Source organism: Salmo trutta, chromosome 20, assembly GCF_901001165.1.
Source record: "Salmo trutta chromosome 20, fSalTru1.1, whole genome shotgun sequence".
In the NCBI taxonomy this organism is placed as follows: Eukaryota; Metazoa; Chordata; class Actinopteri; order Salmoniformes; family Salmonidae; genus Salmo; species Salmo trutta.
The window spans coordinates 7,156,237-7,170,092 of NC_042976.1; the positions used below are offsets into that span (position 1 = coordinate 7,156,237).

At 41.5% G+C, this 13,856-nt stretch overlaps 2 protein-coding genes across 5 annotated transcripts in view; one reads left to right on the forward strand and one right to left on the reverse strand.

Annotated features, from left to right (window-relative positions):
* LOC115155487 (oxysterol-binding protein-related protein 6-like) overlaps positions 1–1,832 on the forward strand; it is a 93,880-nt gene extending 92,048 nt beyond the window's left edge. For all 4 annotated transcript variants that reach the window (XM_029702123.1, XM_029702127.1, XM_029702126.1 and 1 more), the window contains one exon: positions 979–1,832. In XM_029702123.1, coding sequence (XP_029557983.1) covers positions 979–1,087 — 109 coding nt within the window. In that variant the 3' untranslated portion in view covers positions 1,088–1,832. The remainder of the gene's footprint in view (positions 1–978) is intronic.
* Positions 1,833–8,358: 6,526 nt separating this feature from the next.
* On the reverse strand, positions 8,359–12,706 carry LOC115155489 (interferon-inducible double-stranded RNA-dependent protein kinase activator A homolog). Its single transcript, XM_029702128.1, has 8 exons — positions 12,548–12,706; positions 12,154–12,329; positions 11,908–11,989; positions 11,735–11,810; positions 11,462–11,579; positions 11,181–11,275; positions 10,902–11,064; positions 8,359–10,770 (listed from the first exon to the last, which is right to left on the reverse strand). The coding sequence occupies exons 1-8, from the start codon at positions 12,604–12,606 to the stop codon at positions 10,613–10,615; spliced, it is 927 nt and encodes a 308-aa protein (XP_029557988.1). The 5' UTR covers positions 12,607–12,706; the 3' UTR covers positions 8,359–10,612.
* Between the last annotated feature and the right edge of the window lie 1,150 nt (positions 12,707–13,856).

The window sequence follows — 13,856 nt, forward strand, 5'->3', positions numbered from 1 at the left end:
CCCCAGGCCAGCTTAGTGGGGGAAACGGGGTAGGTTGGGAAAGTCTCCCCCAGGCCAGCTTAGTGGGAGAAACGGGGGGTAGGTTGGGAAGGTCTCCACCAGGCCAGCTTAGTGGGGGAAACGGGGTAGGTTGGGAAAGTCTCCCCCAGGCCAGCTTAGTGGGAGAAACGGGGGGTAGGTTGGGAAGGTCTCCCCCAGGCCAGCTTAGTGGGGGAAACGGGGGGTAGGTTGGGAAGGTCTCCCCAGGCCAGCTTAGTGGGGGAAACGGGGTAGGTTGGGAAAGTCTCCCCCAGGCCAGCTTAGTGGGAGAAACGGGGGGTAGGTTGGGAAGGTCTCCACCAGGCCAGCTTAGTGGGGGAAACGGGGTAGGTTGGGAAGGTCTCCCCCAGGCCAGCTTAGTGGGGGAAACGGGGGGTAGGTTGGGAAGGTCTCCACCAGGCCAGCTTAGTGGGGGAAACGGGGTAGGTTGGGAAGGTCTCCCCCAGGCCAGCTTAGTGGGGGAAACGGGGGGTAGGTTGGGAAGGTCTCCCCAGGCCAGCTTAGTGGGGGAAACGGGGGGTAGGTTGGGAAAGTCTCCCCAGGCCAGCTTAGTGGGGGAAACGGGGTAGGTTGGGAAAGTCTCCCCAGGCCAGCTTAGTGGGGGAAACGGGGTAGGTTGGGAAAGTCTCCCCAGGCCAGCTTAGTGGGGGAAACGGGGGGTAGGTTGGGAAAGTCTCCCCCAGGCCAACTTAGTGGGGGAAACAGGGTAGGTTGGGAAAGTCTCCCCAGGCCAGCTTAGTGGGGGAAACGGGGTAGGTTTGGAAGGTCTCCCCAGGCCAGCTTAGTGGGGGAAACAGGGTAGGTTGGGTAGGTCTCCCCAAGGTAGATAGAAATACCTCTGACTGTTACTTGTGTGGCTGAGTTGTGTCACTAATGATTATCCATTCCATTCATGACATTTAACTCCCTACCATTGATTGCCCGTCTCTTTCGTCCCAGGAAAGTGGTTGATGCCAATCAAAGGGAGCGCTGGGTCACTAACAACACCTACTGGGAGCTTCGCAAATCCCCCGGCTTCATCAACATGGAAAACCCTAATCTATGGTAGCATATGGGTCGCTATGCACACCATGTCATCATCGCTGACAAAGGCTTTTAACTATGCACAATGAGGTTTTCAAATGAATATCTCATTGACAAAATGACAGTGTGGAAGGATACAAGAGCTGAGATGAGTTGATGACTTACCGTCGCCCTATTCAGCCGGCCAGTCACCCATCCAAGCATCCTCTTGGATCCCCCTCATTGAGCTTGGTGCGGAGGCTGGGTTGTCAGGGCAACAATCTTACCACGTAGATCTATCCTAAGTCGTTTTGTGTTTGTCCTTGCCTTAAAGTCATCTATCCACACCACACATTTTAAAGCTTTTAGTGAAACCCACTTGAGTTCTGAAAGCGGTTTGATTTAGACTAGTGTTTGTTCTGAAAGCGGTTTGATTTAGACTAGTGTTTGTTCTGAAAGCGGCTTGATTTAGACTAGTGTTTGTTCTGATAGCGGTTTGATTTAGACTAGTGTTTGTTCTGATAGCGGTTTGATTTAGACTAGTGTTTGTTCTGATAGCGGTTTGATTTAGACTAGTGTTTGTTCTGAAAGCGGTTTGATTTAGACTAGTGTTTGTTCTGAAAGCGGTTTGATTTAGACTAGTGTTTGTTCTGATAGCGGTTTGATTTAGACTAGTGTTTGGATTAGGCCTTTGACTACCTACTAAGGTATGTGTCATGCATGTTTAGAGTGCAGCTTTCATTGGCATATCCTATATAGACTAACATTATTTGTTTTAAAAACAAAAAGAAGATAAAGAAGTCTGAAGTTTTTGTAAAATATCTTCAACGTCATAGAATTGAGTGAAGATTTAACTAATATACAATATTGGAAGATTGCTCTTTCTTTTTTAATTAGCCATTTGCATTAGTTCAGTCTATCATAGCTGTATTCTCTATTGGGTCACACATTGTTTGTGAAAGTTAAAGAGATTCTCCGATACTTTTCTATAGTTTTAGCTAGTAGTTCTGAAAGTAGCACTCACGAGCCAAAAAAGTGGTCCCCGAAAATTGCGTACTACATCACATACAGTGGGGAGAACAAGTATTTGATATACTGCCGATATTGCAGGTTTTCCTACTTACAAAGCATGTAGAGGTCTGTAATTTTTATCATAGGTACACTTCAACTGCGAGAGACGGAATCTAAAACAAAAATCCAGAAAATCACATTGTATGATTTTTAAGTAATTAATTTGCATTTTATTGCATGACATAAGTATTTGATCACCTACCAACCAGTAAGAATTCCGGATCTCACAGACCTGTTAGTTTTTCTTTAAGAAGCCCTCCTGTTCTCCACTCATTACCTGTATTAACTGCACCTGTTTGAACTCGTTACCTGTATAAAAGACACCTGTCCACACACTCAATCAAACAGATTCCAACCTCTCCACAATGGCCAAGACCAGAGAGCTGTGTAAGGACATCAGGGATAAAATTGTAGACCTGCACAAGGCTGGGATGGGCTACAGGACAATAGGCAAGCAGCTTGGTGAGAAGGCAACAACTGTTGGCGCAATTATTAGAAAATGGAAGAAGTTCAAGATGACGGTCAATCACCCTCGGTCTGGTCTCCATGCAAGATCTCACCTCGTGGGGCATCAATGATCATGAGGAAGGTGAGGGATCAGCCCAGAACTACACGGCAGGACCTGGTCAATGACCTGAAGAGAGCTGGGACCACAGTCTCAAAGAAAACCATTAGTAACACACTACGCCGTCATGGATTAAAATCCTGCAGCGCACACCAGGTCCCCCTGCTCAAGCCAGCGCATGTCCAGGCCCGTCTGAAGTTTGCCAATGACCATCTGGATGATCCAGAGGAGGAATGGGAGAAGGTCATGTGGTCTGATGAGACAAAAATTGAGCTTTTTGGTCTAAACTCCACTCACCGTGTTTGGAGGAAGAAGAAGGATGAGTACAACCCCAAGAATACCATCCCAACCATGAAGCATGGAGGTGGAAACATCATTATTTGGGGATGCTTTTCTGCAAAGGGGACAGGACGATTGCACCGTATTGAGGGGAGGATGGATGGGGCCATGTATCGCGAGATCTTGGCCAACAACCTCCTTCCCTCAGTAAGAGCATTGAAGATGGGTCGTGGCTGGGTCTTCCAGCATGACAACGACCCGAAACACACAGCCAGGGCAACTAAGGAGTGGCTCCGTAAGAAGCATCTCAAGGTCCTGGAGTGGCCTAGCCAGTCTCCAGACCTGAACCCAATAGAAAATCTTTGGAGGGAGCTGAAAGTCCGTATTGCCCAGCGACAGCCCCGAAACCTGAAGGATCTGGAGAAGGTCTGTATGGTGGAGTGGGCCAAAATTGTTGCTGCTGTGTGTGCAAACCTGGTCAAGAACTACAGGAAACGTATGATCTCTGTAATTGCAAACAAAGGTTTCTGTACCAAATATTAAGTTCTGCTTTTCTGATGTATCAAATACTTATGTCATGCAATAAAATGCAAATGAATTACTTAAAAATCATAAAATGTGATTTTCTGGATTTTTGTTTTAGATTCCGTCTCTCACAGTTGAAGTGTACCTATGATAAAAATGACAGACTTCTACATGCTTTGTAAGTAGGAAACACTGCCGATTTTGCAGGTTATCAAATACTTGTTCTCCCCAATGGGTGTGCAGATTTGTGCACCACATCATTGCTCTGTCTCTCTCTCTGCTGTGTGTGCATGATGTGCCTCTTGTTAGCTGTCACTCAAATGGTTGAAGCTCATTGGTTGAACTCGAATTTCTAGGGGGCTGGACCACAGGGGGGAATTGTAGGGAAAATGGTGCAGCTCAGCTTCCAGAAAAACAGTCACTTTCAAACTAGGGATTTTGTGTCTAATTGAGGTAAAACCGTAATTCTGCTCATAGATTATGCATGTATGAACAATACATTAGCCCCGTTTATACCTGCCACTTACATGCGTCCTTCGTCCTGATCTGGTCCTGATCTTGCCAGTATACAATTGTAAGATCTGATCAAACTCAGTTCACAATGCGTCTTTTATTCATCTACACCTGTCTAAAAATGTGGCACAATCAGAATGAGGACAAGAGCAGGACAAAGGGCGCATGTTATTAACAGGTATAAACGTGGCTATTGACACATCCAGCCCAAAGCGAGAGGTTTAAAAAAAGACTTATTAGTCGCCAAAGTTCCGGAACATGTCTTTAATTTGTTTTAATCACTGGTATTGGTGAAGGACATTGCTGTATGCCGAGACGTTTTCTCAGCAACTCCCAAAGACAAAACCCCTTGAGTTGAGCCGTTTAGTTCCAGTTTGGCTAGTTGAGGGAGACTGGCCCAACAGCTGATACATAAGCACTGGGAAGCGACTTCCTTTTCGAGCCTTCATGCAGCACACCACCCTCGTCACTCATCACAACTGTTTAAGCTACAGACAATACTTCCTTGTAATTAACTTTTACATGTATAGACAATACTGCTTTCTGTTATTCAGCTCACACGCAAACTATTTTTGATAGATGAAGAAAGAAAAAAAAAGTATAAATATCATTTTAATGTTCTTTAATTTCCTGTAATACAATTGATCTGTGTTGTTGTCTGAGTGTTATAGTGAGAATCCCTGCCTGCAGTAGAACTATATCGACATGCCAACACCCAGGACATCTGATATGGTGATATGAAGACATACCTACTCAGAACGTTTGGCCGTGTGCCCATCCCTTCTAAAGAATCTATTTAAAACCGGGTCACTTGTCTGGATACATGGTTAAACCGACTCATCTTTGATTCGGTCTCTATGTATAATGGGGGAGCTGGTGGGCTCGTTAGTGTGTTTCCTTTTCACGTGAGTCTGGTCTCACGTTATTTTCCCACTAAGCCCCTCAGTGAAATGACAAGCGTAGTGAAAGTGGAGTAGTCCTGCTGTCCTGTAGCAGTATAGAGGTCAACGTGTCCTCTACTGGGAACCACATGACCATTAGAGTGTCACAACTATACCAGACTGATTAGCTACTCCAATTTATACAACTATACCAGACTGACTAGCTACCCCAATTTATAGAACTATACCAGACTGACTAGCTACCCCAATTTATAGAACTATACCAGACTGACTAGCTACCCCAATTTATAGAACTATACCAGACTGACTAGCTACCCCAATTTATAGAACTATACCAGACTGACTAGCTACCCCAATTTATAGAACTATACCAGACTGACTAGCTACCCCAATTTATAGAACTATACCAGACTGACTAGCTACCCCAATTTATAGAACTATACCAGACTGACTAGCTACCCCAATTTATAGAACTATACCAGACTGACTAGCTACCCCAATTTATAGAACTATACCAGACTGACTAGCTACCCCAATTTATAGAACTATACCAGACTGACTAGCTACCCCAATTTATAGAACTATACCAGACTGACTAGCTACCCCAATTTATAGAACTATACCAGACTGACTAGCTACCCCAATTTATAGAACTATACCAGACTGACTAGCTACCCCAATTTATACAACTACACCAGACTGACTGACTGGATACCCCCATTTATACAACTACACCAGACTGACTACCCCCACATATACAACTAGTGTATTGGGAAACACTAGGGATACCTACTTGTCAGTTCTTTGAAAATACTTAACTGATTCCCATGTACATATTAATCCATGTTATGTAAAGAGGCCAAGGGCCAAAGTTATTTTACAACGTTCAGAACTTTTTTGCTTTTGCAAATCCTTTAACGTGGCAGAATGTTGATGTTAAAGCCAAAGACAAGTGTTTTTTTTTTAATTCTAGAAAAATATAAACTCATTCTAGTTATGGTGTTTTCATTATGTAGTTTACCACACAGAGAAAAGGCTATTATGATATTTGATTATCCTTCAAACAAGTGTCCAGTTCCTAAAATGTACTGCTATGATGTTGTCCTTAACCATGCACCAATACAATTTTAAAAGGTTTAGATTATTACTGCCAAACAGCTTTAATGTATACTTGATGTTCCCCTTCCCTTTGTCACTGTATGTAGCAGTCCATACACAATGGTTCAGTGTGTTAGATTACCACAGAATCTGGAACAATACATTGTACATTTGGATTATATTGATTTTGTTCATTGTTTTGTCTAGTGAAGCCGGAAATTGAAACAGGGAAAGTGGTTCTACGTTAGAAATATGTAGAATGGAAACATTCAACTATAAAGTCTTAACTATTTTGTGTGTAACGTCCAGTACCGCAGATTAGACAGAAAAAAGATAGATATGACTACAGTATCATATTGTAGCCATGTATTCAGAAATCGATTTGTTTGTCAGCGTCAATTCCACTCGCTGTGCCTTAATACATTTTATTAACGCCTCGCACACAATATTATTGATAAGAAACCCCATACAAGTCAGATAAGGAAACCATTTCAAATCCAATCAACCACTTTCCCCACTGAGTACTGTTCCCCACGTTGTATTATGTACTAAATAATGTTGGGGAATAGAAGTGTTCTGAATGTGTCTGAAATCTTGTTACGATGTAGGCGGGGGGGACATTTCCCATAAATCGTCTAGAAATTCTACTTTTCTGTGCAGTCAACCCCTCATTTGTGATCACTGTTATCGTCAGTATCATACTGTCAGCCCAGTTCACTACATGTAAACAGCAGAATATTCCTGTCTCCTCTTTTGGATTGGACTGATGCAAAGACTTTACTATTAACTTCAACATAATACTTAGTTCATCAGGATATTTGAGGAGGATCATGTACTCTGTGATGTTCTAGATGAATACATTGTTTGAGAGAGAGAGAGAGAGAGAGACCTTGTAGAAAATAACTAAGACTTGTTTCATCAGAGTTGAACAATGAAACTTCCTGAGTAGTTAATCGGTTACAATGTTTATGTATCTGCATGTTTAAATGACATAGCCTGCCAATGAATGTTGCAAATGCCTTATGAAAGATTTTATTTCCTCTATTGGGGTTTTTCTTTTGAGTTTCGAACTGACATGTAACATTACACACTGTCAGCAGAGTTCTTTAAATCCATTTTCTAATGGGTACCTTCTTAAGTGCAATTGTCTAAGTACATATCTTTCCATGACCACTGTACACTGCTGCTACATAGTGCTTGTTCTAATACAAATAAATACAACCGAGGAGTCTGTCACACACTGTGCTGCCTTGAGTATTGATCCTCCAAACTCAGCCAAGCATTACTGAGGTTAGTGTAGTAGTTTCAGCCAAGCATTACTGAGGTTAGTGTAGTAGTTTCAGCCAAGCATTACTGAGGTTGGTGTAGTAGTTTCAGCCAAGCATTACTGAGGTTAGTGTAGTAGTTTCAGCCAAGCATTACTGACGTTAGTGTAGTAGTTTCAGCCAAGCATTACTGAAGTTAGTGTAGTAGTTTCAGCCAAGCATTACTGAGGTTAGTGTAGTAGTTTCAGCCAAGCATTACTGAGCTTAGTGTAGTAGTTTCAGCCAAGCATTACTGAAGTTAGTGTAGTAGTTTCAGCCAAGCATTACTGAGGTTAGTGTAGTAGTTTCAGCCAAGCATTACTGCGGTTAGTGTAGTAGTTTCAGCCAAGCATTACTGAGGTTAGGGTAGTAGTTTCAGCCAAGCATTACTGAGGTTAGGGTAGTAGTTTCAGCCAAGCATTACTGAGGTTAGTGTAGTAGTTTCAGCCAAGCATTACTGAAGTTGGTGTAATAGTTTCAGCCAAGCATTACTGAGATTGGTATAGTACCTTCAAACTCAACTCTGGACCTCGAAGCCAGTTCCACTACATTTTTTTCCATTGGTACCCTCTAATCAGGGACTGATTTAGACCTGGGACATCAGGTGTGTGCAATTAATAAGGTAGAACAGAAAACCAGCAGGCTCCAGACCTCGTAGGGTAAGAGTTGAAAAGCCCTGGTATAGTAGTTTCATGTTAAGTACCTACTAGAGTAGTTATTGTAATATCATCACACTGAGTCTCCTGCACAGTAGATAGCGGTAATGGACTGGGTTGCCAGTGACTCAAAAACAAGTGAAGGAATTATTGCACCGGATTGCAACAATATTTTGTGGGCTATTTGGGTTTTTTCGTCAGTGCTGCTGCTGCCATGTTGACCCATACCAAGAGACTGTGTATTATTAGTCACAGAAACCAAAATAGTGTTCACACTCCTACAAATCAGGCTAGTCTATATAGTCAGTCTACAGCAGTGGTTCAAATCTGAGATAAAAAAAAAAGTTTTTTTAAATACATTTATATTTTTCATGATTGTTTAAAAAAAGGGGACAAATTTAGAATGAGATCAATGTCAAGTAGATTTATTTAACATGTCTGTCCCACTTCACATGTAATAGTTGTGTATTAATGTGGTCAGGTACACAGCACACGTTTAGGATGAGTCCACCAAAAACATTACATACAATACACACCTTGTTAATAAAGGAAACCAAAATGTGGTTAAACCACCGAATCTAGGCTCTGTGACAGAAACTCAGGACAAGGTGGAATCCGGTAGCAAATATCATCCCGTCATTAGCATAACATTTCAACCAGCACAAACTCAAAGCCTTCAAAACACACACACAGCAAAATGACTTCATACACAGATGACATAACTAGGCTACATTGCAGGTAGACTGAGAAGCATGACGTCACCAATCACAACAGGGTGACTACCTTCTTAGTCATCAAAATCAAAGCTGCCAAGATTCCAATTATTGTCTCTTTGTAGAGCGAAGAAGACAACAAAATGGCGGCCTTGAATGGCGGCCTTGAAGTCTAAGGAGTTGTCCCCATGTTTCCGAGTATGCAACCTTGCTACCATTAACTTAAATATACATTTTACAAAAAGAAATACATATTTTCAGTCTAGACGTAGATTTATATCATCTCATATGATGTAAGCACAATTCAAACTAAACAAGCCAAATGTTACTTTTTCTAATTAAATTTGTATTTTTATTTAACTAGGCAAGTCAGTTAAGAACACATTCTAATTTACAATGATGGCCTAACCCGGACGACGCTGGGCCGGTTGTGATACAGCCTGGAATCGAACCAGGGTCTGTAGTGACACCTCTAGCACTGAGATGCAGTGTCTTAGACCGCTGCACCACTCAGTAAACTAAACCTGCTGTTGGTCTTGTTCTCTGTTAAGACATGTGGTAGTTACATAAAACACGAGTCCTGTTTGACGGAATCAAATGCAATAAAAACAAAACTGGAATATAATGGTGTTAACCAAAGCTCAAACTAAAAGTTATAATGGACTATGTCATTAATATACACTATGGAAAAGTGTTTCACACTAATGTAATTGAATCTTGACTTGGCAAAGAGGAATGATAACCAATTAAATCAACCAAATATAATGTACAAACAAAATACCAATGTGTAATGAATATTTAGTTTGTTCCTACTTAATTTATCAAACTGACCTTTGTAAATCTGCTTCATTATTTAGAAAATATCCCTATGTGAAAAATGAGGGGCAGATTTACGTTAGTGTTTCATCAAATTCATTGATAAATTCCTTTATCATAGGCTTATGAGTAAACGAGGCAAAACGAGTTCTCACTAATTTTGTTCAGTGCAAATAGTTTTACATTTATCATTCAATACACTATTGCATGTATAGAAAAACAACGACAATGGGATAGGGTGGAGACTGTTCTCAACATGTCAACAATGGGATAGGGTGGAGACTGTTCTCCACATGTCAACAATGGGATAGGGTGGAGACTGTTCTCCACATGTCAACAATGGGATAGGGTGGAGACTGTTCTCCACATGTCAACAATGGGATAGGGTGGAGACTGTTCTCCACATGTCAACAATGGGATAGGATGGAGACTGTTCTCCACATGTCAACAATGGGATAGGGTGGAGACTGTTCTCCACATGTCAACAATGGGATAGGGTGGAGACTGTTCTCCACATGTCAACAATGGGATAGGGTGGAGACTGTTCTCCACATGTCAACAATGGGATAGGATGGAGACTGTTCTCCACATGTCAACAATGGGATAGGATGGAGACTGTTCTCCACATGTCAACAATGGGATAGGGTGGAGACTGTTATCCACATGTCAACAATGGGATAGGGTGGAGACTGTTCTCCACATGTCAACAATGGGATAGGGTGGAGACTGTTCTCCACATGTCAACAATGGGATAGGGTGGAGACTGTTCTCCACATGTCAACATTTTGGCAGCAAGGCCTTTCAAGACTAGTGTCCATTCTATTCCCTTGTCCTTGTTTTTCCATAGTACATAAACTCCACAGGATTAGCTTTCACACTTTTTCTTAAAGTAATTTAAAAATGGCTGACAGACACCACAGGTGATGAACTGTGTTTCCTGTCACTGTAAAAAAAAAAACATCAACTAGGTAGATTTGTCTGAATGGCATGATTTCTATTGATACTGCCTTCAATATTCACCAATTCCACACAACGTGAACACTGGGGTAGATGGAGGATAGCGACACCTTTCAGTTGAGATTAAATATGTTTTTCCTTAAAAAACATCTGTGCCGTTTACTACGATCGCTCATTTGATGGAAGCCATGATCTTGATGTACTGGAGAGCGTTGTGTGCGGCGTCGTTATGTGCGTTGCCGCAGGAGATGCCTGTGCCGTGGCATACGGTGACGGGTGAGGTGGACAGCTCTGCCAGGCACTGGTACTGCCCGTTCACTGTCAGCTCATCTGCCAAGCAAACGACAGACACACTGTACAATACACCTGGAATAGGTCCCTGTTTAGCCATTCTTATAAACAGACAAAAATTCACATCTATGAGTTGATTTCAGTAAAATGAAGAGATGAACTCTACTCACCAATGTCAAAGTATGTGACTTCAAAGCCCTGCTCTTGGGACAGCTCCAGCATCATCTGGATGTAGTCTGTGTTGGGAATACTGAGTGGGTTCCTTCTTAGGAGAGACATCTTCTCTGCTGAGGAGTTACGCAAGTTCTCCAATCGGACACCGGGCTTTGGGATCTGGAATGAGTTGGTCAAACAATACACATTACATACATTCTAGATGACAAAATGTCCTAAATATATGTTTCATCATTCTTTGTGAAGAGGCCAAATAGAAGAAATATTCTTCATACCCATGTGATCTCAGGACAACCAGACACATTTTGAAGTTTTGCCAACATCTTCTCAGCACCTGCCTTTTTAGCCACCTTCTTGGAATTTCCCGTTGCTATCAGTGGTATGACATACAGCAGCACTATGAATGACTCAATTGAACACTTCCCGAAGGTAGAATGTGTTTAAATAATCCACCAATCCCCCCCCCCCCCCCCCCCCAAAAAAAAACACAACTCTAATATGTTATTTCAATGCAATGATAAAACATTTATAAAGAACAACTGTGGAATCACCATACCAGTCTCTGTGAGCGACTCCATTCTGCAGGTAACAGTGAACTCTCTCTTGTGAGGTGGGCCTGCCTCTGTGAAAACAGTGTATTCAGGGAGGCGCCATCCCCGCTGCAGGGCCAGCTCCTTTGGGGAGGAATCCATATTAGCAAAGATGTGAAAACAAGCAATCTATTCATAATCATGTGGACTATTTTTCATCCGTTACCCTGAAGGGACTCGATGACAACACAACAGTGCACAGCCCTATTGTCTTACAAACAGAGCAATAACAAAATCACCTGCAGTTTGCCCACTGAGTTGGGTTGGTCGTTAGGCTTCGCTGGGTTGCCGTTACTCTCCTTCTTTATGTGAAGGCTGCAGTAGGGGAAATCAGACGTAAAAAGTGAATGTTACTTGTGGCCATAATGGTTTCATAAATGCTCATGTCAGATATAGTCCATGTTAAACTCACGGTGTTCCAGGGTCTATTTCCAGAAGGTTCAGGGCAGACTCAGCGGCCTGATGTTTGGCAGCTTTTTTACTGGCTCCTTGACCTGGGATACAACAACGGAATGACATTATGCAAAGTATTGAAAATGAGGCAGACAATATAACGGTGAAGCCCATCTTGTTCATACAAGCCGACCTAATCCTCTAGCTACTGTAAGTAGTGTAACGTACATGGCTAGCGATCTACGTTGCAAGATGACTCACTCACCTGTGCAGGACATATCTCCTATTGTAACGTTGAAGATGAAGCTGGGTTGGTGCGCCTCCCCTTCGGCCTTTTCCATCACGTACACGGGAAGGTTACCAATTTTTGTTCCATATTCATGTAGAACTTGTATGGGTGTTTTACCAGGACACGGTGCCTGTGGTTGTTGAATACTCGAGCTGCGTAAAAGCCATGATGAACAGTCATTAGTGTCACTGCATTAGATTAAATGGTATAGCTGTGTTTGTTGTATTATTTGGCAACCAATGACAGTACACGTTGCGAGAAGCACAGTATGGCATTGTTATTAACAATTATACCAGGTATCTATCTAGGGTTAGCGTACTAGCTAACGTCGAGCATCACATGGATGTATCTAGCTAGTAGCATGACAGACCTCGTATTGTTATTGTGCGTGGTCCTTATAAGTGTAGGTTGAAATCCGTCTTGAGACATGGCTAACAATATCTACTTATTAATAAAGCTGTTGGGTATATTGATCAAAATCTCATCGACAACCCTAACAAAGTACTTCCGGGTCACGGAATATCAGAAATTTTCAAAATAAAAGTTCCCCACGTAATAGCAGAAAAGTGTCAATAACTTGTATTTATTCATGATATATGAAAAATAATTGTCCGAACATTAACAATGATTAATATTTGTTAATATTTCAGTGACATTTTAATTAAAAGTGGGTTTTAAAACATGCTTCAAAGGTCAAATAAATTCCCCCAATGCAAATCACTGTATATTAATTTAAAGAGTAAAAACTATTCTAGGTGCAAAGTAAAAGTGTTGTTGTGAATACTCAATAGGGTCTGTATAATGTATATATGGTGTCATTTCATGTGGCTCTGAATTATACGAAGTGTTGCAGGGCCTTTTACTCAACCCATTCCATTGGCCACAATGTAGAAGCACAATTCCGTGCTTCTACAACTCCACTGCTTGCTGTTTGGGGGTTTAGGCTGGGTTTCTGTACAGCACTTTGTGACATCAGCTGATGTACGAAGGGCTTTATAAATACATTTGATTGATTGATTGATTGAATGAATGCAAATCACTGTATACATTGATTGATTGATTGAATGAATGCAAATCACTGTATACAGTGAGGGAAAAACGTATTAGATCCCCTGCTGATTTTATACGTTTGCCCACTGACAAAGAAATTATCAGGCTATAATTTTAATGGTAGGTTTATTTGAACAGTGAGAGACAGAATAACAACTAAAAAATCCAGAAAAACGCATGTCAAAAATGTTATAAATTGATTTGCTTTTTAATGAGGGAAATAAGCATGGCCAGACTACAAAACAATTGATAGTAGAAATGAGGGACATTTCTGCAGAAAGCATCGGCCAATACCTTGTTGGTTCCGATCAACAGAGCAGAACATGTAACATATCTTAAGAATTCAAAAAAGCTCTCAACATTCAGGCTTTTATGTAAGAAATGTCCCACAGACTTTGCTTGTGAAAATGGACATGGCTAGGATCAAATTACTTAGAAGCTTTACTCTACCTTGCATTTTTATAAAATGTAGCTTATAGTTAGCTTATTTCCTGCAATTCTACACATTTCGTCATGGGGTGCAGAGAAAAGTTTCCCATTTTAAAGCAAATTTTCTTGAAATTCTATACATTTTGCCATGTCTGTTTATTCATGTGATATTTGGGTGACTCAAACATTACAACAAAATC

Coding starts and splice junctions, on each gene's coding strand:
- LOC115155489 (XM_029702128.1), bottom strand. CDS start 12,606: ATGTCTCAAGACGGATTTCAACCTACACTTATAAGGACCACGCACAAT. Junction 11,990..12,153: donor AGGAGATATGTCCTGCACAG/GTGAGTGAGTCA, acceptor GTTGTATCCCAG/GTCAAGGAGCCAGTAAAAAA. Junction 11,276..11,461: donor GGAGTCGCTCACAGAGACTG/GTATGGTGATTC, acceptor TACCACTGATAG/CAACGGGAAATTCCAAGAAG.